At 31.8% G+C, this 18090-nt stretch overlaps 2 protein-coding genes across 2 annotated transcripts; both read right to left on the reverse strand.

The window, feature by feature from the left end:
• Positions 1–2202: 2202 nt before the first annotated feature.
• On the reverse strand, positions 2203–8496 carry LOC148205384 (uncharacterized). The gene is made up of 14 exons (XM_088103127.1): positions 8276–8496; positions 7171–7226; positions 6919–7093; positions 6487–6588; positions 6198–6269; positions 5746–5862; positions 5555–5632; positions 5232–5294; positions 5049–5145; positions 4317–4395; positions 4030–4241; positions 3379–3524; positions 2789–2911; positions 2203–2645 (listed from the first exon to the last, which is right to left on the reverse strand). The coding sequence occupies exons 1-14, from the start codon at positions 8351–8353 to the stop codon at positions 2484–2486; spliced, it is 1560 nt and encodes a 519-aa protein (XP_087959253.1). The 5' UTR covers positions 8354–8496; the 3' UTR covers positions 2203–2483.
• A 6348-nt stretch (positions 8497–14844) lies between these two features.
• Positions 14845–17958, reverse strand: LOC124820906 (uncharacterized). Its single transcript, XM_088103131.1, has 2 exons — positions 16078–17958; positions 14845–15361 (listed from the first exon to the last, which is right to left on the reverse strand). Exons 1-2 carry the CDS (start codon positions 17734–17736, stop codon positions 15275–15277), a joined length of 1746 nt encoding a protein of 581 aa, XP_087959257.1. The 5' UTR covers positions 17737–17958; the 3' UTR covers positions 14845–15274.
• Positions 17959–18090: the final 132 nt, after the last annotated feature.

Below are 18090 nucleotides of genomic sequence, written 5' to 3' on the forward strand. Positions count from 1 at the left end.
GTTTTTCAAAATTTATCAATGATAAAATGTCTTTTTTTAGAGAAATATTTGTGACAGTTCGTAATCATTAAAAGTAGTCTCACAAATTATTTGCGTAAAAAAAGGACAAGGACTCACCCATGCATACATAGTTTAATCTAGTTTAGATACTGACAAGATTTACACACAGTTACTTGTGTTGTTTTGTAATTATTGTCTTATTTTTTATAGTATAATTTATTATTATGTATATCATTGAAATAAACTTTCAATTTTAACAGAAGAGCAACACCATCACACTCCCACAATTGTAAGAAAATTTTGTAATTTTATAATTTTGAAAAGTGGCACCATGTGAACTAGTCAAAAAGTCATTCCAAATATCTGGTGCTAAGGTGAACTGACTTTCGGTGGAATATATTCTATAAAAAGAAACTAGAAAATATTTTATAAAAGATTGAGAGCACTGACATGTCGCTATAAAATATATTCTATCATAGTTAACACTCTTTTATCTAGAAAAAGACTACATAAAAATGAGTATATTGATTAAAAAATATATTAATCAACCTGTGTTGGAGATACCATCTACTACAGATAAGTAGGCACCATTTTTTTTTAATACAGCTATACACGTATGAGAACAAAATCTCTTCAAATTCAAATAATTACACACAATCTATCGCTGCAGGCTTCAGTGAGACACAGATGAAATTAGTTTGTAAAGATATTGCATAAACAAATGCAACAATGGAGACCTTATTGAAAAATGTGAAAGAGCATTACAGCTTGCCCCCAGTGTTGCTGAGTCAATCTTCCGTATCAGTGGAGATAAAACACAACAAATTGAAGTTAGTAATTCAAATATATAAAATTGAATAATACAATATAATATTTTACCAGTAATCTTCTATAAAGATAATTACTATTGGTTTCTTAAAATTGAGCAGGTACAATAAAAAGCCATCACTACAGTGTAGGTCTGTTTTGTCTGGAAGATTACAAAGTTCCAAGTTTCTAGGTGTTTTCTTTCACTTACATATCAACGTACCAAAATGTGTTAAGATTATTATAATTTAGTTTAATTTGTTGACATGATGATGAAAAATTTATTGACATAAAATAGAACAGCATTGTATGATATATTTGAATTTTGAAATTGGGTATGAAATCTACTTAACAAATTCTAGTTTTGTTCTGTCTTACTATAAACAAATTATAATTTTGTTCTATCTTCCTATCCTATATCCTAGATAATAGGTGAATATTAACTGTTTCTAAACCTATATAAATATAGGTATATACCATCACTAACCATCTTACAATCCTAAGTAATAAGTGAGTATTAACTATTTCTAAACCTATATACCATCACTGTAAAAGGATATATACTACTAAATGGGTTTAAGCAAATCTTCAGCTTTTGCAAAGAATAATTCAGTTTTAAAAATATGATTTATAATTATCTTTTCATATTTTTATTTCAATTTCTTTCTTTCTTTTCATTCTCTCCTTTTTTTTCTTTTTAATGATTTGGATTATTTATACTATGTTGGTGGTTTAAAATTATAAATTTTATCTTAAAATCTTATTCATTAATTTAAGTTCTGAATTTTTCCAAAATTGTCTACAAATATATTGCCAATCGCCTTAACAACCTTTAACAATGACATATTAATGAACTAAATTAGACGATTTCTAAATTAGAAGACTAAAAAATCATGTTATTTTTTTTATATTTAAAGACTAAAAAAACCCAAATATGTTAAATGAAAGAACTCCTATAAAGTTGAAGTACATAAATTGACTTTGATCTATAAAGGAAAAATAAATATTCTTTTGGAGTTTTTTAAACACGTTTCATTTACCCATATAAAGATAAAATTAGGTGTTGATAGATACCAATGAATTTTAGAAAATGGTTTTAAAATATTGCTTAAAACCATGCCAATGATATTGCAATCTAATGCAACAGTTCTCTTTGGTGACACGAATAGAAGCGTTGTTGTAGGAATAACATGTTTTGTAATGTTTTTCTTTTTGTAATTATGTAAAAAAGGAATTTAAACCTTTTTAATTTCATTCTCTTTTACTCATATTTTGTTGAGTTATTTATTAATTTTAAAACACTTCATGTAATCATTCCACAGTAAAAATAAAAGTTAAATTAATGAATCAATAAAAAGAATAAACTAGATGTTTTTCTTACCCATTGTCTGGATGTGGATGTAAATGGCTACCTATATAATTCTGCAATTCTTGATCACTGTATTACATAAATCAATCACCGAACCGTTACAATTACAAAATCAACCCTAAGGGAGAAGGCCTGGGCTATAAAAAAATCATATGGATTGAATGGACAATGAAAAAATGGAACTGGAATTCCTACCACACTAAAACAATCAATCATGAATGCACCAAACAATAATTGAGACCAATGTGATCTATCAACACCCAAGCTTCCCGAGTGAGGCAAGGAAATTGAGAGAAGAGAAGGTTTCCTAGTTATCAAATTTCTTGGGTTGATGCCATTGTGCCAAACTTCTGGACAAAGAACTCAGGAATGATCCTCTAGTAGGCATCCCTTTCTTTCCGTATAAATGTTTTCCTCCCAAATCTGTGAAAACTGGACCCATATCCTTGCTTCTTTGAGTTCTTTCAATCTGCATAACATACCAAAAAAAGGAATATATTTTGGTTAAGGAAACAGCTGTTAGAGTTAATCTGGTCTTATAAAAGCTAGGCACCCCTGCACTGGCCTAATAAGGAAATCACAGATTACATAAAGCATCAACAACCATCTTACCTTGCTAATTTTCCCATCTTTCAAATAGTACCGAATACCAGACCAGTTGATAGATTGAGAAAAATGAGAGCGGAAGGCAGATACGGGATATAGGAAGTTATCCACCAGCATTGCAATGAACACCTGTTCAAAAGAAGTCACTTTCTAACTTTACCAACTAGTAGCAGGCTTGTTTGATATTTAACACCCTTTGTATCATAATACTACATTCATAATCATCCCCAAATATAAATTTTTCCAACATATACTCACAAGTCCATGCATTACTTTCTCAATTTTATATACCATAGTTCAACGTGTTTATGCCAGTGGCTGACCCACGTCAATTCTTTGTGCTTGCAATGTTTGATTGGACTCAAAATTTATGTTTGTTGTTTTATCAAATTTTAGAATATGAGGAGTCATTAAATACTGCATCGTTCTCCTCCCCTTGAATATCATCGTTAGCTATAAAATTGGAATACAAGGTTGATACATAAAGATTTACTCAGAAGAACTCAACTTTACAGTAAAAATGTACAAGACATCAATGATAAACAATGCCTGTCAAATTTGTCCACATAAAAAACAGGCAAGACGAAAATACTCACAAGACACCAATTATAAGATGCGAGGGAGAGTTGTGGCGCCTCCGGAGACAACATGTTGCACAGCTGGACTTCTATCCGCGTCAAGTTCCACATTGAAAGAAGTTCAACAAGAGTGCATATGGCTAGGATGGTCACCAATAACAACCCTGGGAAAAAGGTACTTATAAAAACACAAGAACTGAAAATGTAAAGTTTCATGGGAAAAAGTTTATCTCACAATAATGCAGTACACCCCATTTATGTTTTCCTACAGCCCCATCTATTCATGGCAAATACAGAAATAGCACCAGTGGAAATGTAGCATATAACAATGGGAATAGAATGTTATGGCTGGATTGAATTTCATGTCATCCCATTGCGTTATTAAAAAAGATAATCCAAACCATATTGATAGCAGTTATCAGTTTATATAATATTCCACAGAAGGTAATGACCCTTAACATAAATAAAATTCCAATAAACTTATATAATAACAAGTATTTATGAAATCATGTAAGACGAAAAAATCACACAAATACTCATGAATAGAGAGCTTCTAAAACTGCATATAAGTTGAACAATAATCCTGTTTCAGCATCATAATCCTGTCATTTTTTATCCATTAATCCACACACTAACAACATACCTAGAAAGGAAAAGTAGTGTGCTCACCACCAGAACTGTAGGTAATTTCTTCAGGAAAGAACTCTTTATTGTAAAATCTTAAGGCTGCTGCAACATGAATCATCGCCATAACATATGGTGCTACAAATCCCCATGATAAATAACAGTGTGTGGTAAACAATGCACGATTCATTATCCAGTTAACATTTGTTGTGTAGGACTCCAAAACAAATGTTTGCTTCCTCAAGTAATTCCAATATCTACAAACGTTAAAAAGAAAGTAAATCATCAAAAATGCAAAGAAACACAATTTAAGATGAGAAATAATCACAAACCTTCCAAAATTAAGATCACTTGCAAGGGGATGAGGAAACACAGCAACAGGGGGAGAAGTAATGAGCCTTTTGTGAGCCCCTGTATAATAAATTGTAATACTTGTTAGAATATTAAGATTCTTATTCTTTTAGATGACTCCTTTGTTTAGTTGACTTATTAAGTAGGGGTATAACAAAATTCACAACGGTACTATTTTGGCCTATATTATCAGTATAAGTAGGACTATTAGTGGTTAGTACAAAACATTAACATCTGTAAATGAAATACACACACATACATGTTCTCTTTTCTCATTATTTTCCAACTTATCTGTATAAATTCAATAGCAATGAACTCACTCAATAAATAGGAATGAAATGATAGGAAAAAAACATTAAATATGTACCATAAAAGGTTAGTCTATCCAAATGGAATGAGTAAGAGCCTATTACATTGCCAAAAAAACGATGTCATATATGTATGTGAGTGTGTGGAGCAGTCTCTTGCACAATAATAGTTTAATGAAAACAACATTACCCAAAAGAAAACTACTATCATTCAATGTCATTTTTCTGCAAGATGCACATAAACAAGAAGAAATTGTTCATAGGATTGCCAAATCTATAAGGAATTAGCTTCTTCGTGGATCAATCTTCAACTAATCATTATTTTCAATGAATGATACAGATAAAGTAGTTGTATACAATGACAAAGTGAACATAAACAAAAAGATAAGAGAACCAAAGATTAACCGGATATGGCTGCAAGAGTCATATCATCAGAATATCCACCATCTTTAAGTCCTGAGACTACACCATAACGATCTTGCCTAAAGTCATCAGCATGCATCTGAAAGAAAAAAAAAAGCTAAATAGTTAGAACATAGTTTCTTCAAAGCATCAACTGAGTAAAAAAGAACAGTAAAAGCTACTTGCCATCATGCACCCTCCCCACAAAAAGAATGTTTTTCCACCAGTGGCAAAGCCCATTGAACAAGGCTGTGAAATAAAATAAAAGCACATTAGGAGCAAAAGAGTGGAATTATTATAACTAAATCTCGTCAAATATTAGGATTTACAAAAAATCCAAACTAAAAGTTATCCAATAAATCCTGAAACTTGAGTAACATTCAATTAGCTGAGTTTCATTTGTAGGACTTGTACACTTTATAACAAAAGGAAAATAAAAGAAAACTCAATCTTATACACAGACATGTGCTGCAGAGATTGGAGATATAAATCCAGAGGAAGTTGTGTACCATATGGTATTCATAGATGCAGTAACTCCCCAGGCTTCCAGATGGCAGATCAAGAGGGTATCCCGTTTGAATAAATATCTGCTAAGCATCAAAGAATTAAGACCATAATAAATTAATTCAGGGAAGTGAAACCACAATAGTTATAATTAATCCTTTAGAAAAGAACCACAATAAACAAATTTAAGTTAGACCTCAGGGTTCTTCTCCATCTCACGAGTGAGTGCTCCAATTGATCCAGGATGTAACCTAACATCATCATCCAAAAACAATACATACTTGCTATCTTTATGCATTGTCTCCACTCCAACCTGCACAGGTGTTAAGACCACTCAACACACGTGTGATTGGTAAAATACATCTAGCAAGGACAATCTAGGAAATCAACAAGGATGCACATGAACCAATTTTCAATGTGGGATTTCTACGAGTTAACCCTGGTCTTTCACATATGTATTTGCCTAGTTAGTGTTACATATAGAGAAGTGCTTTCTAAGATCCAAGATCATCATTTTCAACATAGATTCAGATTGACTTCCACAAAATACAAGGAAGATAGGATTACGTTCCGTATATAGCATGGCCCCAAGGCAACACTTAGTATTTGAAAAAACTATCAAAAATATATGTCAACAAAATTCCATACCAATTGATTGTGAATTTTTTGACTACAAGTTGTTGACAAATCAGCTACAACAACCTTAGCATCAACATGATCCTGCATATATCAAATAGGCATGTATTTAGCGTGAATGAGACACAGACAAGGTAATGGAGACAGTCCAAAACAGAAAAAACTAACTCCAACAGGGCAAAGCAATTAATTGAAAAGACTAAGAAGTGTGAGCGGCAAAACTTAAACGCAAATAATGAAAGACATGAAAGTGGAAATAAAATGAAAAACATGAGAGAATAACTTGTGAGCTTATTTATACCTCAAATTCTGCTATTAGCCTTGATACAGCATGGTAAGCAGGATCCTCGATACTTTCTACCACAAAAAGAAATTCAATAGGACCACCATATAGAGATGTTATCTGTGTTTAAAATGAACAGAATCAGATATTAAAGAAAGTGGACAACAGTTGTTCACAATTACAACCAATTATTATTTACTTTGCAACAAAACTGAATAACTAATAGTATGACTACAATGACAATAGATCATACCATTTAAATTACAAATTTAGGAAAATGCAAGAGAAAGTGTGTGAAATACATAAATCATACAAGATCGAATTATATTCCAACTTTCCTATTTCTAGTGTATTACTATTACTTGTGAAAGAACCAAAAAGGCACTGCACAGAAACCAAAATATTGGAAACCTCAAATAAATTCCAGGGACATGTCATATAAGTTATCACCTGACTCCTCCAGTTATGGAGATTATGTTCTCCAAACCCTTTTAGGGGCATAATCACAGTTACTCTTGGAAGATTGAGTTGGTAGGAGTGCTCAAGTTCGTTAATGTCATGAGAAAGGAAAGAAAAGCTATTGCCATTCTTCATACAATCCTTCATTTGTTTGATCTCTCTGTTCCTGTGAGTGGGGGAAAAAAACTGTAAATTTCTCAATGAAATGAAAGTGTTTCCTAGTTGATTTATATCAGTGACTACCTCACATAAGCAGCACAGGCCCACCCAAGAGCAAGTGTTAAGCAAATCATACACCCCTGCAGAGCAAACATAAAATTCAGGTTTTAATGCAATGTTCTCTTAAAAAAAACGGTGGAGAAAACAAAGCGAGATTTCAATTTAAGGAAACATAGATAATTATCATTCAATATTGAAATGCAAGAGTTATATTGCCATACTTAAAACTGCCACAAATACACATAGCCCATATTCTGAAACTTAAGGTTCCATTACCTCCTTTATTATTTCCATTTCATTCAACAAACATGCAATTTTACAACCTGAGCTTGAAATGCAGCTCAAGGGAAATCCCTTTCAACAATGCATAATTTTCTATCTCAATTATTTATATTGTTTCTTCTGTTTCTAAATGTTAATTTAAAGTCTATATAGACATCCCAACTAAAGGGATTCCGGATGCTAAATCAATAAAAATGACACACATGCCGGTACCTCAACTGTCAAAATTTCTGGGCGAGAATAAAATTTGTGAAAAAGATTTCACAGATAAAAAATAAATACTGGAGACTTCCATCCATATCCTACCAGGCTAAACTAGGTCACTTTCTCAAACTTAAACAAAACACAAAACGAATTCAATCCTCTTCCTGGAGGCAGAAATTGGTTTCAACAACCCATAGAAAAAAGAAACTTCAATTTAATTCAAGAACTAGCAAATTGCCCCAATTGCTTAAATCAAACGCATCATTACCAACACAGGAGCTTTATCTCGTGTTTCACCAAGTGCCATTGGGAAGCACGTCATCCAGACATACCCACTTTCCCTCCCCAGACCCTTTGTAACCACAAACAAATAAAACATAAAAAGCACAATTTTGTGCGGTACCAAAACCATCATAACTCAGCTGAAAAACCCTCGCATAGAGATACTGAATGAAGAGGAACAAGTTCATATTGGTTCCCACAAAAACCTGGAAGCCAAGAAATGCTAGGAAGGAAAGAATATCTACCCACCAACAAGAGACAAATGCTGAATTAGTTGAACAATAATTGAGACAAAATTAGTCACCCCCAAAATCAAGAGCTTTAAACAGAGATAGATCAAAAAGTGATATAAGTGAAAAACCTGGATCTGAAAGAAAACCGCGATGGGACTACACAAGACCCTGCTCAGAGAAAACAGTAACAAATCAAAGGAAGACATTGTTGTGCTTTCTTCTTTCTGAACACTTTCTTTTCTGTCTGTCTCTGAACGGAAACGCTCACGGTGTCTCTCTCTACCTCAGAAGGACATGAACAACACAGAGAGAAACACAAGCTGCAAGGGAGTTCAGGGAACTCTCTCAAAAAAAGCTCCAATTCAATTTAAACACTTATTGCGTAATTAAGGATTTTTTAAATTCAAAATTTCATCATCACCTTCAAATAATATTTGTTAATACAACCTGGTATTTTTAGCATATTAATGCTATATTTTGTTCTTTATCTTCTACAAACCTAGTTATATAAAGTACTATTTAATTTCAAATATTAATGAAAATTAATTGCGTTTAATATCTTTCTTTTGTTTGGTGGAAAATATTTAATATCTTCTACATATCCAATTTAATTATTTGTTTAATAATTATTTATAGAAGAAACAGGAGATATATATATATATATATATATATATATATATATATATATATATTAAGGATATAATAGGAAATGAGATGAATGTATAGTTAGAAGAATTTAAAAACTAAAATTTAATTTATTTAAAAAATTAGTAATCTATTTTTCATAAAAATATTCTCTTTTCACCTAATTCTGTTACCTTATAAGTTGCTTTCTACCTTTTCCAGTTTCTTTGAGTATTTTCGCTTTATCAATTTCACCCAAAAAAACAAAACTTTCTCAATTATTATGTAAAGATTACAACATTTTAAATAGGAACAGTTGAAGAATGCACTATGTGAAGAGAAATTTAAAAAACAGAAAAAAAAATTATATTAGTATACTAAAAAAATTCATAAAAAGTATGGTATATAAATTTTAATAAAGAAAAAAAACTTTTTAAACAAAATTCCAAATAAAAAAACAGAAATATTACGGGTGAGTTCAATTTAAGTTCGGAATAGGGAAAAAAAAGTCCACCAATTGAAATTAATTTGATTTATTTGCTTTTTTATTTTTAAAACAGTCAACAAACTCAAGGTTAACTAAACTAAAAACAAGTTAATTAGGTCCAACCATAAGTTGGAAATCTATATATGCTTTTAAAATTCAAATTTTAAAGTCATATTTTTTCTAAAAAATATAAATTTTACCATAAAAAATAGATGGTAATTTAAGATATTAGTAGAATGTATTTGCTGAGGAAAAAAACTTCACAGTCCTAAAAATATAAGTACCAAATGAAGTATTTTTTTTCTCAGTCAAAAAATAGTTAATCAAACCAGATTAGATGCCAAATCTGATGTCATTCAATGTGAGAATCCAAATACTAAATAGCATAAAAAATAAATTGAAACCCATAGTTATCTTCACCAAACTTGTCTGATAGGAAAACATAATTGAAGCATTTAATGAGAATATTCTTCCAAAAACAACACTATTTTTGTTTTATACACCTTTGTGCTGTTCTATATAAAGAAAAGAAAACGAAATATATGTTTTTCTTATAATTTGAAATTTTGTTGGTGTGCAGTGTTAAATCTGTGAGAAAAAAGAGAAACAGACCGTTGGATTGGTGGTTATTGATAGGTTGAGAGAAGAATGGCAGCTTGCAAAGTTTGATGAGAAGGAAGGTGCCTTTCGTAGGATCCGAATCTTTTTCCATATGTCGCTTTTGGTACACACAACGCAACATTTTTTCCTTTGTCATTTGATCACTTCACAGTACATGTCTTCTCCCATCACTTTTTGGTCATTATTACACTTCATGCAACTTTGTATGAACAATAAAGAGATGAATATTTTATGAGGTAAATAACGTGTAAAGGTTCTTACTATTTCTGCTAAGTATTGACATGTACTATGTTCAGATGTTGATGTTTTTTATATGAGATGATCTTAATCTTTAAAAAAATGGTGGCAGTTTCCTCTCAGTTCCTTCAATGAGACAATTTGATAATGCCGTGAAGGAGTTTGATATCAAATTGAGAAGAAAACAATAGAAGAAATATCGTGATTTGGTTGAGATGTGTCCCATGTGAGAAATCCGTGAAACATGCATTAAATAGAAAAACAAAGTAAAAGGTTGCACAGTAATAATTAAAAGAAGCAACATGGATGTTGATTAGAATGTGTATAATGTTATATGATTTGTATAAGTGAGAAGTTTGCAAAAATTGAAGGAAAGAAGTGAATAAGGATAATGAAGAAAGTGATGGGATTTGGAATGCATGTGTAAGTGCCCCACCTTATTCACATGGCATTGCCAGCTATTGCTTTTGATGTTCTAATGGAAAACTACTCATCAAGTGGTCCATTGCAATTTTTTTGACAACATAATCTATGGTGTTTTTTGTAACTTTATGATTGCCAAAAATCAAACTCCAACAATCTACCATTCTTCATTCTATAAATAATTGCATATATATATATATATATATATATATATATATATATATATATATATATATATATATATATATATATGTGTGTGTGTGTGTGTGTAATCCAACCTTTCAAGATTTTCTTAAAATAACTTTCAATATCCTCTTGTACAAAAACTTATTAAAATATATGTTTTTCTTATGTTTTCCATCTCAATCACTCATTTCAATTTTTTTTATAAAGGGGTCAATTTTACTCTTTTAATATATATATATATATATATATATATATATATATATATATACTTACACTCTTAGTGAATATCAATAGTTAAAAATAGCAATGTATCAAAAAATAAATTATTTATCATAAATAAAGTATAACTTATATGTTCAGCCTTGTAAAATAATTCTGTACAATATTAATTAAAAATAATTATTTCAATAGAAAATATCTTAGTGCACTTTAACTAAAAGTAATTTTCATTAATATTAATTGAAAATCTATTGATATTTTTTTAAAGGGTTAAATATGTTTTTAGTCCCTAAACTATTGGCCGTTTCTGGTTTTCGTCCCTCTTTCAAAGTAAGGTACAATTTCGCCCTCATTCTTTTTCGAAACGTTTTAGTCCTCGAAAAGTAAACACTGTTTAAAAATTTGGTCCTCATTTAGCAAAAAATGAGGACTAAAACAAAGTTCCGAAAACTAAAACGAACGTTTCGAAAAAAATGAGGACCAAATTGTACCTTACTTTGAAAGAGGGACGAAAACCAGAAACGACCAATAGTTTAGGGACTAAAAACATATTTAACCCTTTTTTAAATTGTTAAGATTATTTAATTATTAAATATTATTTTACATATAATTTAAATAGTTTATTTAAATATAAAAATCAGATTAAACATATTTAAATTATTTTATAAAATAAATTTAAAAAATAAATAATGTAAAATAAAATAAATTTAAATTCAATATATATATATATATATATATATATATATATATATATATGTGTGTGTGTGTGTGTGTGTGTGAGGTTTGCTAATTTTAAGGATATTTGAATAATTTTTTATTTTTTTTATTTTAAATTAAAAATAAATATTAAAAATATCTCTATGTTTAAAGTATGTCTGCTTTTATGAATAAAATTTTTTTATCAACTAAAAATTTGATACACTTTAAGAGGTTATATAAGTTAAGAAATATATATATATATATATATATATATATATATATATATATATTAAGTCAGGAAATTAACAATTCAAATATATATATTTTGGCGCACCATATAAGTATTCATGCAGCTGTATAGTTGATTATAAAGGTTGAAAACTTGTCAAGTAAAATTTTTAGTATGAAGGTTGAGACTATTTTCTGACCTAACAAAGTTGTAGAAACTCATAGTAGGAAATATATATATAAATTAAGAGGAATGAGCATAATTACTTCGTTGTCATCCATAATTATTTATACTCAGAAGATAGAAATTAATCTCTTATCAGAAGTACTACTTCCAAATGAAAAATGGCATTTGACATTATTCATTTAAGAGGTGAAACAGGATAAATATTTTAAAATAAGATAGTGATTCCAATTGTCAGAAGGAAAAGAGGAAAATAAGTATTTGATAATTTGTTGTTCATGTGTGGCTCAGTCCTTCAAAATAAAATAAATAAATAAATAGTGAAGCAAATTTTGATTTCTAATTGAAGAAGGGTGTTCACATTAAAAGTTCCAAAAATAATTGCCTGTACAACAGGTCCAACTTCAAAAATGTCAACACTACAACTCCAGAATATGTTTTTGGTAATATAAAACTTGAATTTCAGTTTAGACTAACTCGAAAATCATGTGACATCCATGCTTTTAGTAGGAATAATGTTTTTCTGCTACTTTATGTTGGGATTCTGAAAAATTAAGAGCATTCACTTCAACTTTCAAAAATAAGATATATCAAGGAATTACAAGCTGTTGACCACTTAAAATTGCAATGCTTATATATATATATATATATATGATGATGATGATAAAAACTATGGAAACATAAGTACCAAATGAAATTTAAGGAAAGAAACAAAAAATCCCCTTATCTTAAGGGCCATATAGGAGAGTGTTTTTTCGCTGTGTTGCTGCTATGTCCATATATTATTTAATGATGAGGCTCTTGCACAGTGAACTTTGTTATCTTGTTCCTATTCCTCTTATCCCCATAATTTTTGTGGGCATGTGTATGTATCAGACAGACAGACAGAGAGAAATTTCCTTATGATTTTGATCAACTCTTACCATATTGTACAATCTGTTTCCCTTAATTGAAGTTTACAATTTTTTATTGTATGATAATATGTAATTAGATTATAAGAGTTCCTCTATCTCTCTATCTGCATCCAATTCTTGCTACTAGCTATTAACTGAGATGTACCACACTGTATCTATATATCTGGTATATTCATAGAACATGTGACCTTTGTTAATATCAAACTTAATCCTTGAAAATCAGAGGAGTAGATCATGATATGATGAAGTTATATGTAATTAGTCCGGTATATAAAGAAAGCATTAATCCTGAAGAATCATCTACGATATTCTAATAAAAAATAAAGACATTTCCACAGGTTCTAACACTCAATTTAAAGCTTATTATAAAGAAAACCCTCCTTCTAATAGAAAACAAATAAGTCCTAAAAAAGTCAGGGAAAGAACAACCTAAAAATATTGCACAGCCACCGAACAACTAGAGGGACACAACAAATCAAACATGGGTGTCAAACAAGAGGGGAGATCAGGTGTGAAGCAGTAGTTTTACTTTCCAGATTATCCTTTATGGACTGAAAGGGTGCTCATTAAGGCACTAAACTAACATAGCATAAAGACATTCAAGAGAGATCCAAAGACCAAATAAGATATAAAAAATAGCGAGAGACAAACAACATCAAAGTAAAAGCCTAAAGTCACATCCAAAGAAGTAAAGACTGGGACACCGACAACACTCCATGGGACATAGCTAGGGTAAAAATAAAGACAAAAAAACATATTATTGAAGGAGACACACTCAACCTGAAGTCCAAAGCTATCACAGATTTGAACAGAGGCAAGCGAGTTCAACCATGGAGCCAAAAAGGGAGATACAAACTTTCTGAGAAGAAGATACACAGCAATTTTAACTATTCGAAATTAAGCAAAAAGTTGCAGAAAGTAAGATAAGTTCGGGAGAAAGTTCTATAAAACAAATTAATTTTATTTTTTAAGAAAGAATGAAGTTGAAAACAGTAAGACAAAGAGGATGACATCGCATACTGCTCTAGATAACCATGTGGAGGAAAGGAAAGAATTGAGAGAAATCTATCACTGAATTAATGTTAATAGAAATATATCACAATTTCAGAATATTTTTTATATATTCATTAAATTTATAATACTAACTCTAATGTATATTAATCTAACTAAACATGTGGAGGAAATCATACTAAGATAAAGAAAGATGATAACTATTCATAAGAGATAAAGATGAACAGAGAAATTGAACCAAAAGATAATTTAAAATGTGATAGGATATGATAAGATATTTTTGTATATTCTAACATTTATTTAGTGTAAACTAAGGCATGTCGTGCCTTGCTCAAGACATGCAGAAGATCTTTGCATAATAACGGTCACGAATGAAAATTGTAATGCTCCAGTTATATCATGCCTATATGTTACATACTGTCTTTCCAGAATAGAAGCATCTATTATTTACAAATAATAAATTTCTTAAATATAACACTGAAAAAGATGATTGTGATACTGCTTCTGGTAATACAAATCTTACGAGTATGAAATAAACAAATTAATTCTTGGTTGCCAAAATATAAATATCTAAAATACAAGGGAAGATTAAAATACGGTGTGTATAAGTACAAAACAAAAGGTATTTTCTTTAGAGAATTCAGGATAAACCATTAAGTGGAGAACCTTAACGCAATGCTAGTGTGTATCATAAAGTTCAATCTGCTGGAACTGCAACTGCATGGCAACAGTTATTACTCATCATATTCGGAACCTAGCCATTCATTAATGAGACCGTTCGCAACCTGGAACTGAAAGTAGAGAAAAGAAAAGAAAGATAGCATTTCTTGACTGATGGCAACACAACAGAACAAAGGAGAGAGATCAGGTTTCCATTTCACAACGATTCCTCATATCCCAAAGAGATTATTGTCTATTTACAAATGATAACAAATATGAAACAATTCCTTTCCCTCCAGTAACTCCCTTTACCTACAAATGATCTAAAGATGCTAATTAACTACCCCTTTCCAACAGTCCTAACATATGCCAAAACAAGATCTTGATGTCATGTGGCTCTAATGCTGGACGAACTGAGCTCACAAACCACAAGAAGAGGTAAGAAACTGTAGGTGTGGGTTAGGATGCCCAGTCTGTAATTCAAGTCCAAAGGTCTATTCAAGACAAAGAGTTATAGTAGACGTTAGTCAGACATTTGTTGAGTTGGTCCTTGAGAAGTTGTGTTTGGTTCAGAAAGGGATTGCTCTTTAGCACAGTCGTCTACTAATTTTAATACAGAAAAACTATTTGTTTCCTATTCTCTATTTCTGTTCTTGATATTTTCAGTTTGAAAAGATCTCAGTTGCCTAACAGTGGGTGTTGTTGAGCCTGAAACTTTACTCTGCAAGAATGGGTAATACATTTTACAAACAATGCAGAAAGTAATAACACGTTTAACCCAAAAGTCCTTCAGAACTTCAACAAGAACCAGAAAGAAAAAGCAACAAGAACAGGTAAAAGTAATTATACTCCGTTAGATGGTGCCACTTGTCATGGAGTCATAGGGATTCAGCTAAAGTTAAGAGTATAAGCAGGCCACCGGTTTCATGTTATATGGAGACAATGGGCAAAATTCAGGAGAAAGAAGCAGCCAACTCATAAACTTCAACACAGAGAACACAGTAACCACAATAAAAATAAATCATAATTTTCAATTTTCAATTGTTTCAAATTTGATTTATAATGAAAAAATCACATCTGAAACTCAAAACAATATAATTCAAGTTAAAAATAACACAACTATAAACTAATACAACTTCAATGTGATAAGCAGCAGAAGCCTCGACTTTTGATTTAATTGATCAATTCTCCTTCATTTGAATAATGATGTAAACTATATTTAGCCTTCAAGTTATATTGCAGGCAAAATTGTGAACCGACTCCACGGCAGGACAGACCAACTTTCTTACATGATAATAATATGAATACATAATCAAGTGATAAAGAAGGAGAAATTACACTGTATTCAAAGAAACAAAAGCTGTGATCCATCGGCAAACAGTAAGTAAGATAGAACTAAATAAATTGAGGCAATGCGTCTCACTCAGACACGACAACCTGTTTATTGTCCTCTGGCAATGAATCCACTAACTTCTTCCCAATTAAATGGTGAACAAGTACACCTGCTGCAACACTAACATTTAAGCTTTCCACGGCCAAAAATGATAGAAACTCTCTACCAGAGCTCTGAGCATTCAAATCATTACTTTCACCATCCAATTCACTAGTATTTGGGTCAAGAGGAATATTCCCAGGAATCCTAACTAACTGAGTGCATGATCTCTCCACCAATGGTCTCAAACCAGTGCCCTCGCTGCCCAAAACAAGAATAGTAGGCGGACCTGGTACAACCTCATCCAAAGAAATAGCTTTGGTGGAGACAGAGCCCCCAAGAACCCGCCAACCATTTTCAGCTGAAGACACCAAGAATTGCATCATATTCTTGCAATATCTAAGTTCCATTAACTCAAGAGAGCCTGCACTTGCTTTGCTCACAACACCACTCAATGGAGCTGAATTCTTGGCACATAAAACTACCCCAGTCGCTCCAAAAAAGTATGAAGACCTAATTATTGCCCCTAAATTCTGTGGATCGGTAACCTCATCCAAAGCTATCCAAAGGGAACCCTTCCCCTCATCAACAGAAACAGGGTCCAGTTCCTTTATTTTCACCATCTCTAGTGGTGAAGCATCTAAAACCAAACCTTGATGAGGACGGTTATCAACCACCATATTCAGATCGTGTTTTGATGCTTCTTTTACACTCAAATCTAGCTTCTCAGCAATCTTTAGAACTCTTTCAAAGCCTTTCTTGTCCTTCTTCTTCCTATTATTGCTACTCAAATCCAATCCTTCTTGAACATACAATGCATAGAACTCCCTTCGATCAGCTGACAATGCAGCCAAAACAGGACCAACCCCATAAATCCCTTCACCAACAATCTTAGGCACAGTGGATTCAGTGGCCTCTTTCCATGTCTTTCTACCCCAGTTCTCCTGCTTATTCCATCTTCGAAACTCGGGTCTCTCCGTTCCAACTTTTGCCCCCACCGTCCCCTTGAACCTATTCTTTATGTTATCCCACCTTGGATCCTCAATCTCCTCCCCCATTTCATCATCAACTTCTTCCTCGTCACTATCATCATACTTCACATACCTTTTGCCATAATCACTCCTGTGCTCTCCAGCCTTCTCAACCAATCCACTCTTCCTTTCCTTACTAGCAGCTGCTGATGCACCGCCTTTCATAGAAACTGTTGCAGCCGTTGCTGATCTCGGCTTAATTTCTGGAACTGTTGTTTTATGACTTTTATCTAACCTTTCAATGGATTGTTCCCAAGAGGACTTAGCACTCACCTTCTTTGCTGAACCTTCCTGGATAGAGGCACTAATCCTAGTCATCTTTGCTTTCTCCACCACCTTACCTTCTCCCTGAACCTCATTAGCCACTTCTAACCAAGGAAGTTGTTTTTCGCCACTTCTTGACCTATAATACCTTCTAGCAATTTGTACCATAAAGCCGTACGGATTTGCTAACTTCCCCGCTTCCGAGGTTCCAAATTTATGTGAAGTGGGGATCATTAAGATGTGGTTTTGATTATAAGCAAGCGGTAAAGATAGGGACCTTAAGGCGTTGGGTGAAGCGAAGCATTTGGGTTGCGAAGAGATTTTAGCGGCAAAAGGAAATGCCTGGACTTTGGAGATGTTGGTGTACATTGAGGTAGCACTAGAATAACTACGAACTCGTCAAAGTGAAAACCCAGAAAAGAATCTCAAGTATTGATAGAATGGATTGAGGAAGGAGCAACCATGTGAAAACTGGATTAAAGTACAGTGAAGTTTTCAAAATGATAATGCCTTATCTTTCTTTCCTACATAGATGTGCATGCGAAATTAGGGCAGACAGAGACTACAGGAGATGATTCGTAATTGTTCAGAGGGGCAATTAAACGACACCGTTTAATGTTCTTATTTGACCTTTTATTGATTAATAAATTATTTTAAAATAATCATAAAAGTAAGAAAATGTAAATTAATAATGAAATCTTATGTAAATATGAAAAATATACT

Source organism: Vigna umbellata, chromosome 1 (genome assembly GCF_029865625.1).
Source record: "Vigna umbellata cultivar VRB3 chromosome 1, Vumbellata_1.0, whole genome shotgun sequence".
Lineage (NCBI taxonomy): Eukaryota > Viridiplantae > Streptophyta > Magnoliopsida > Fabales > Fabaceae > Vigna > Vigna umbellata.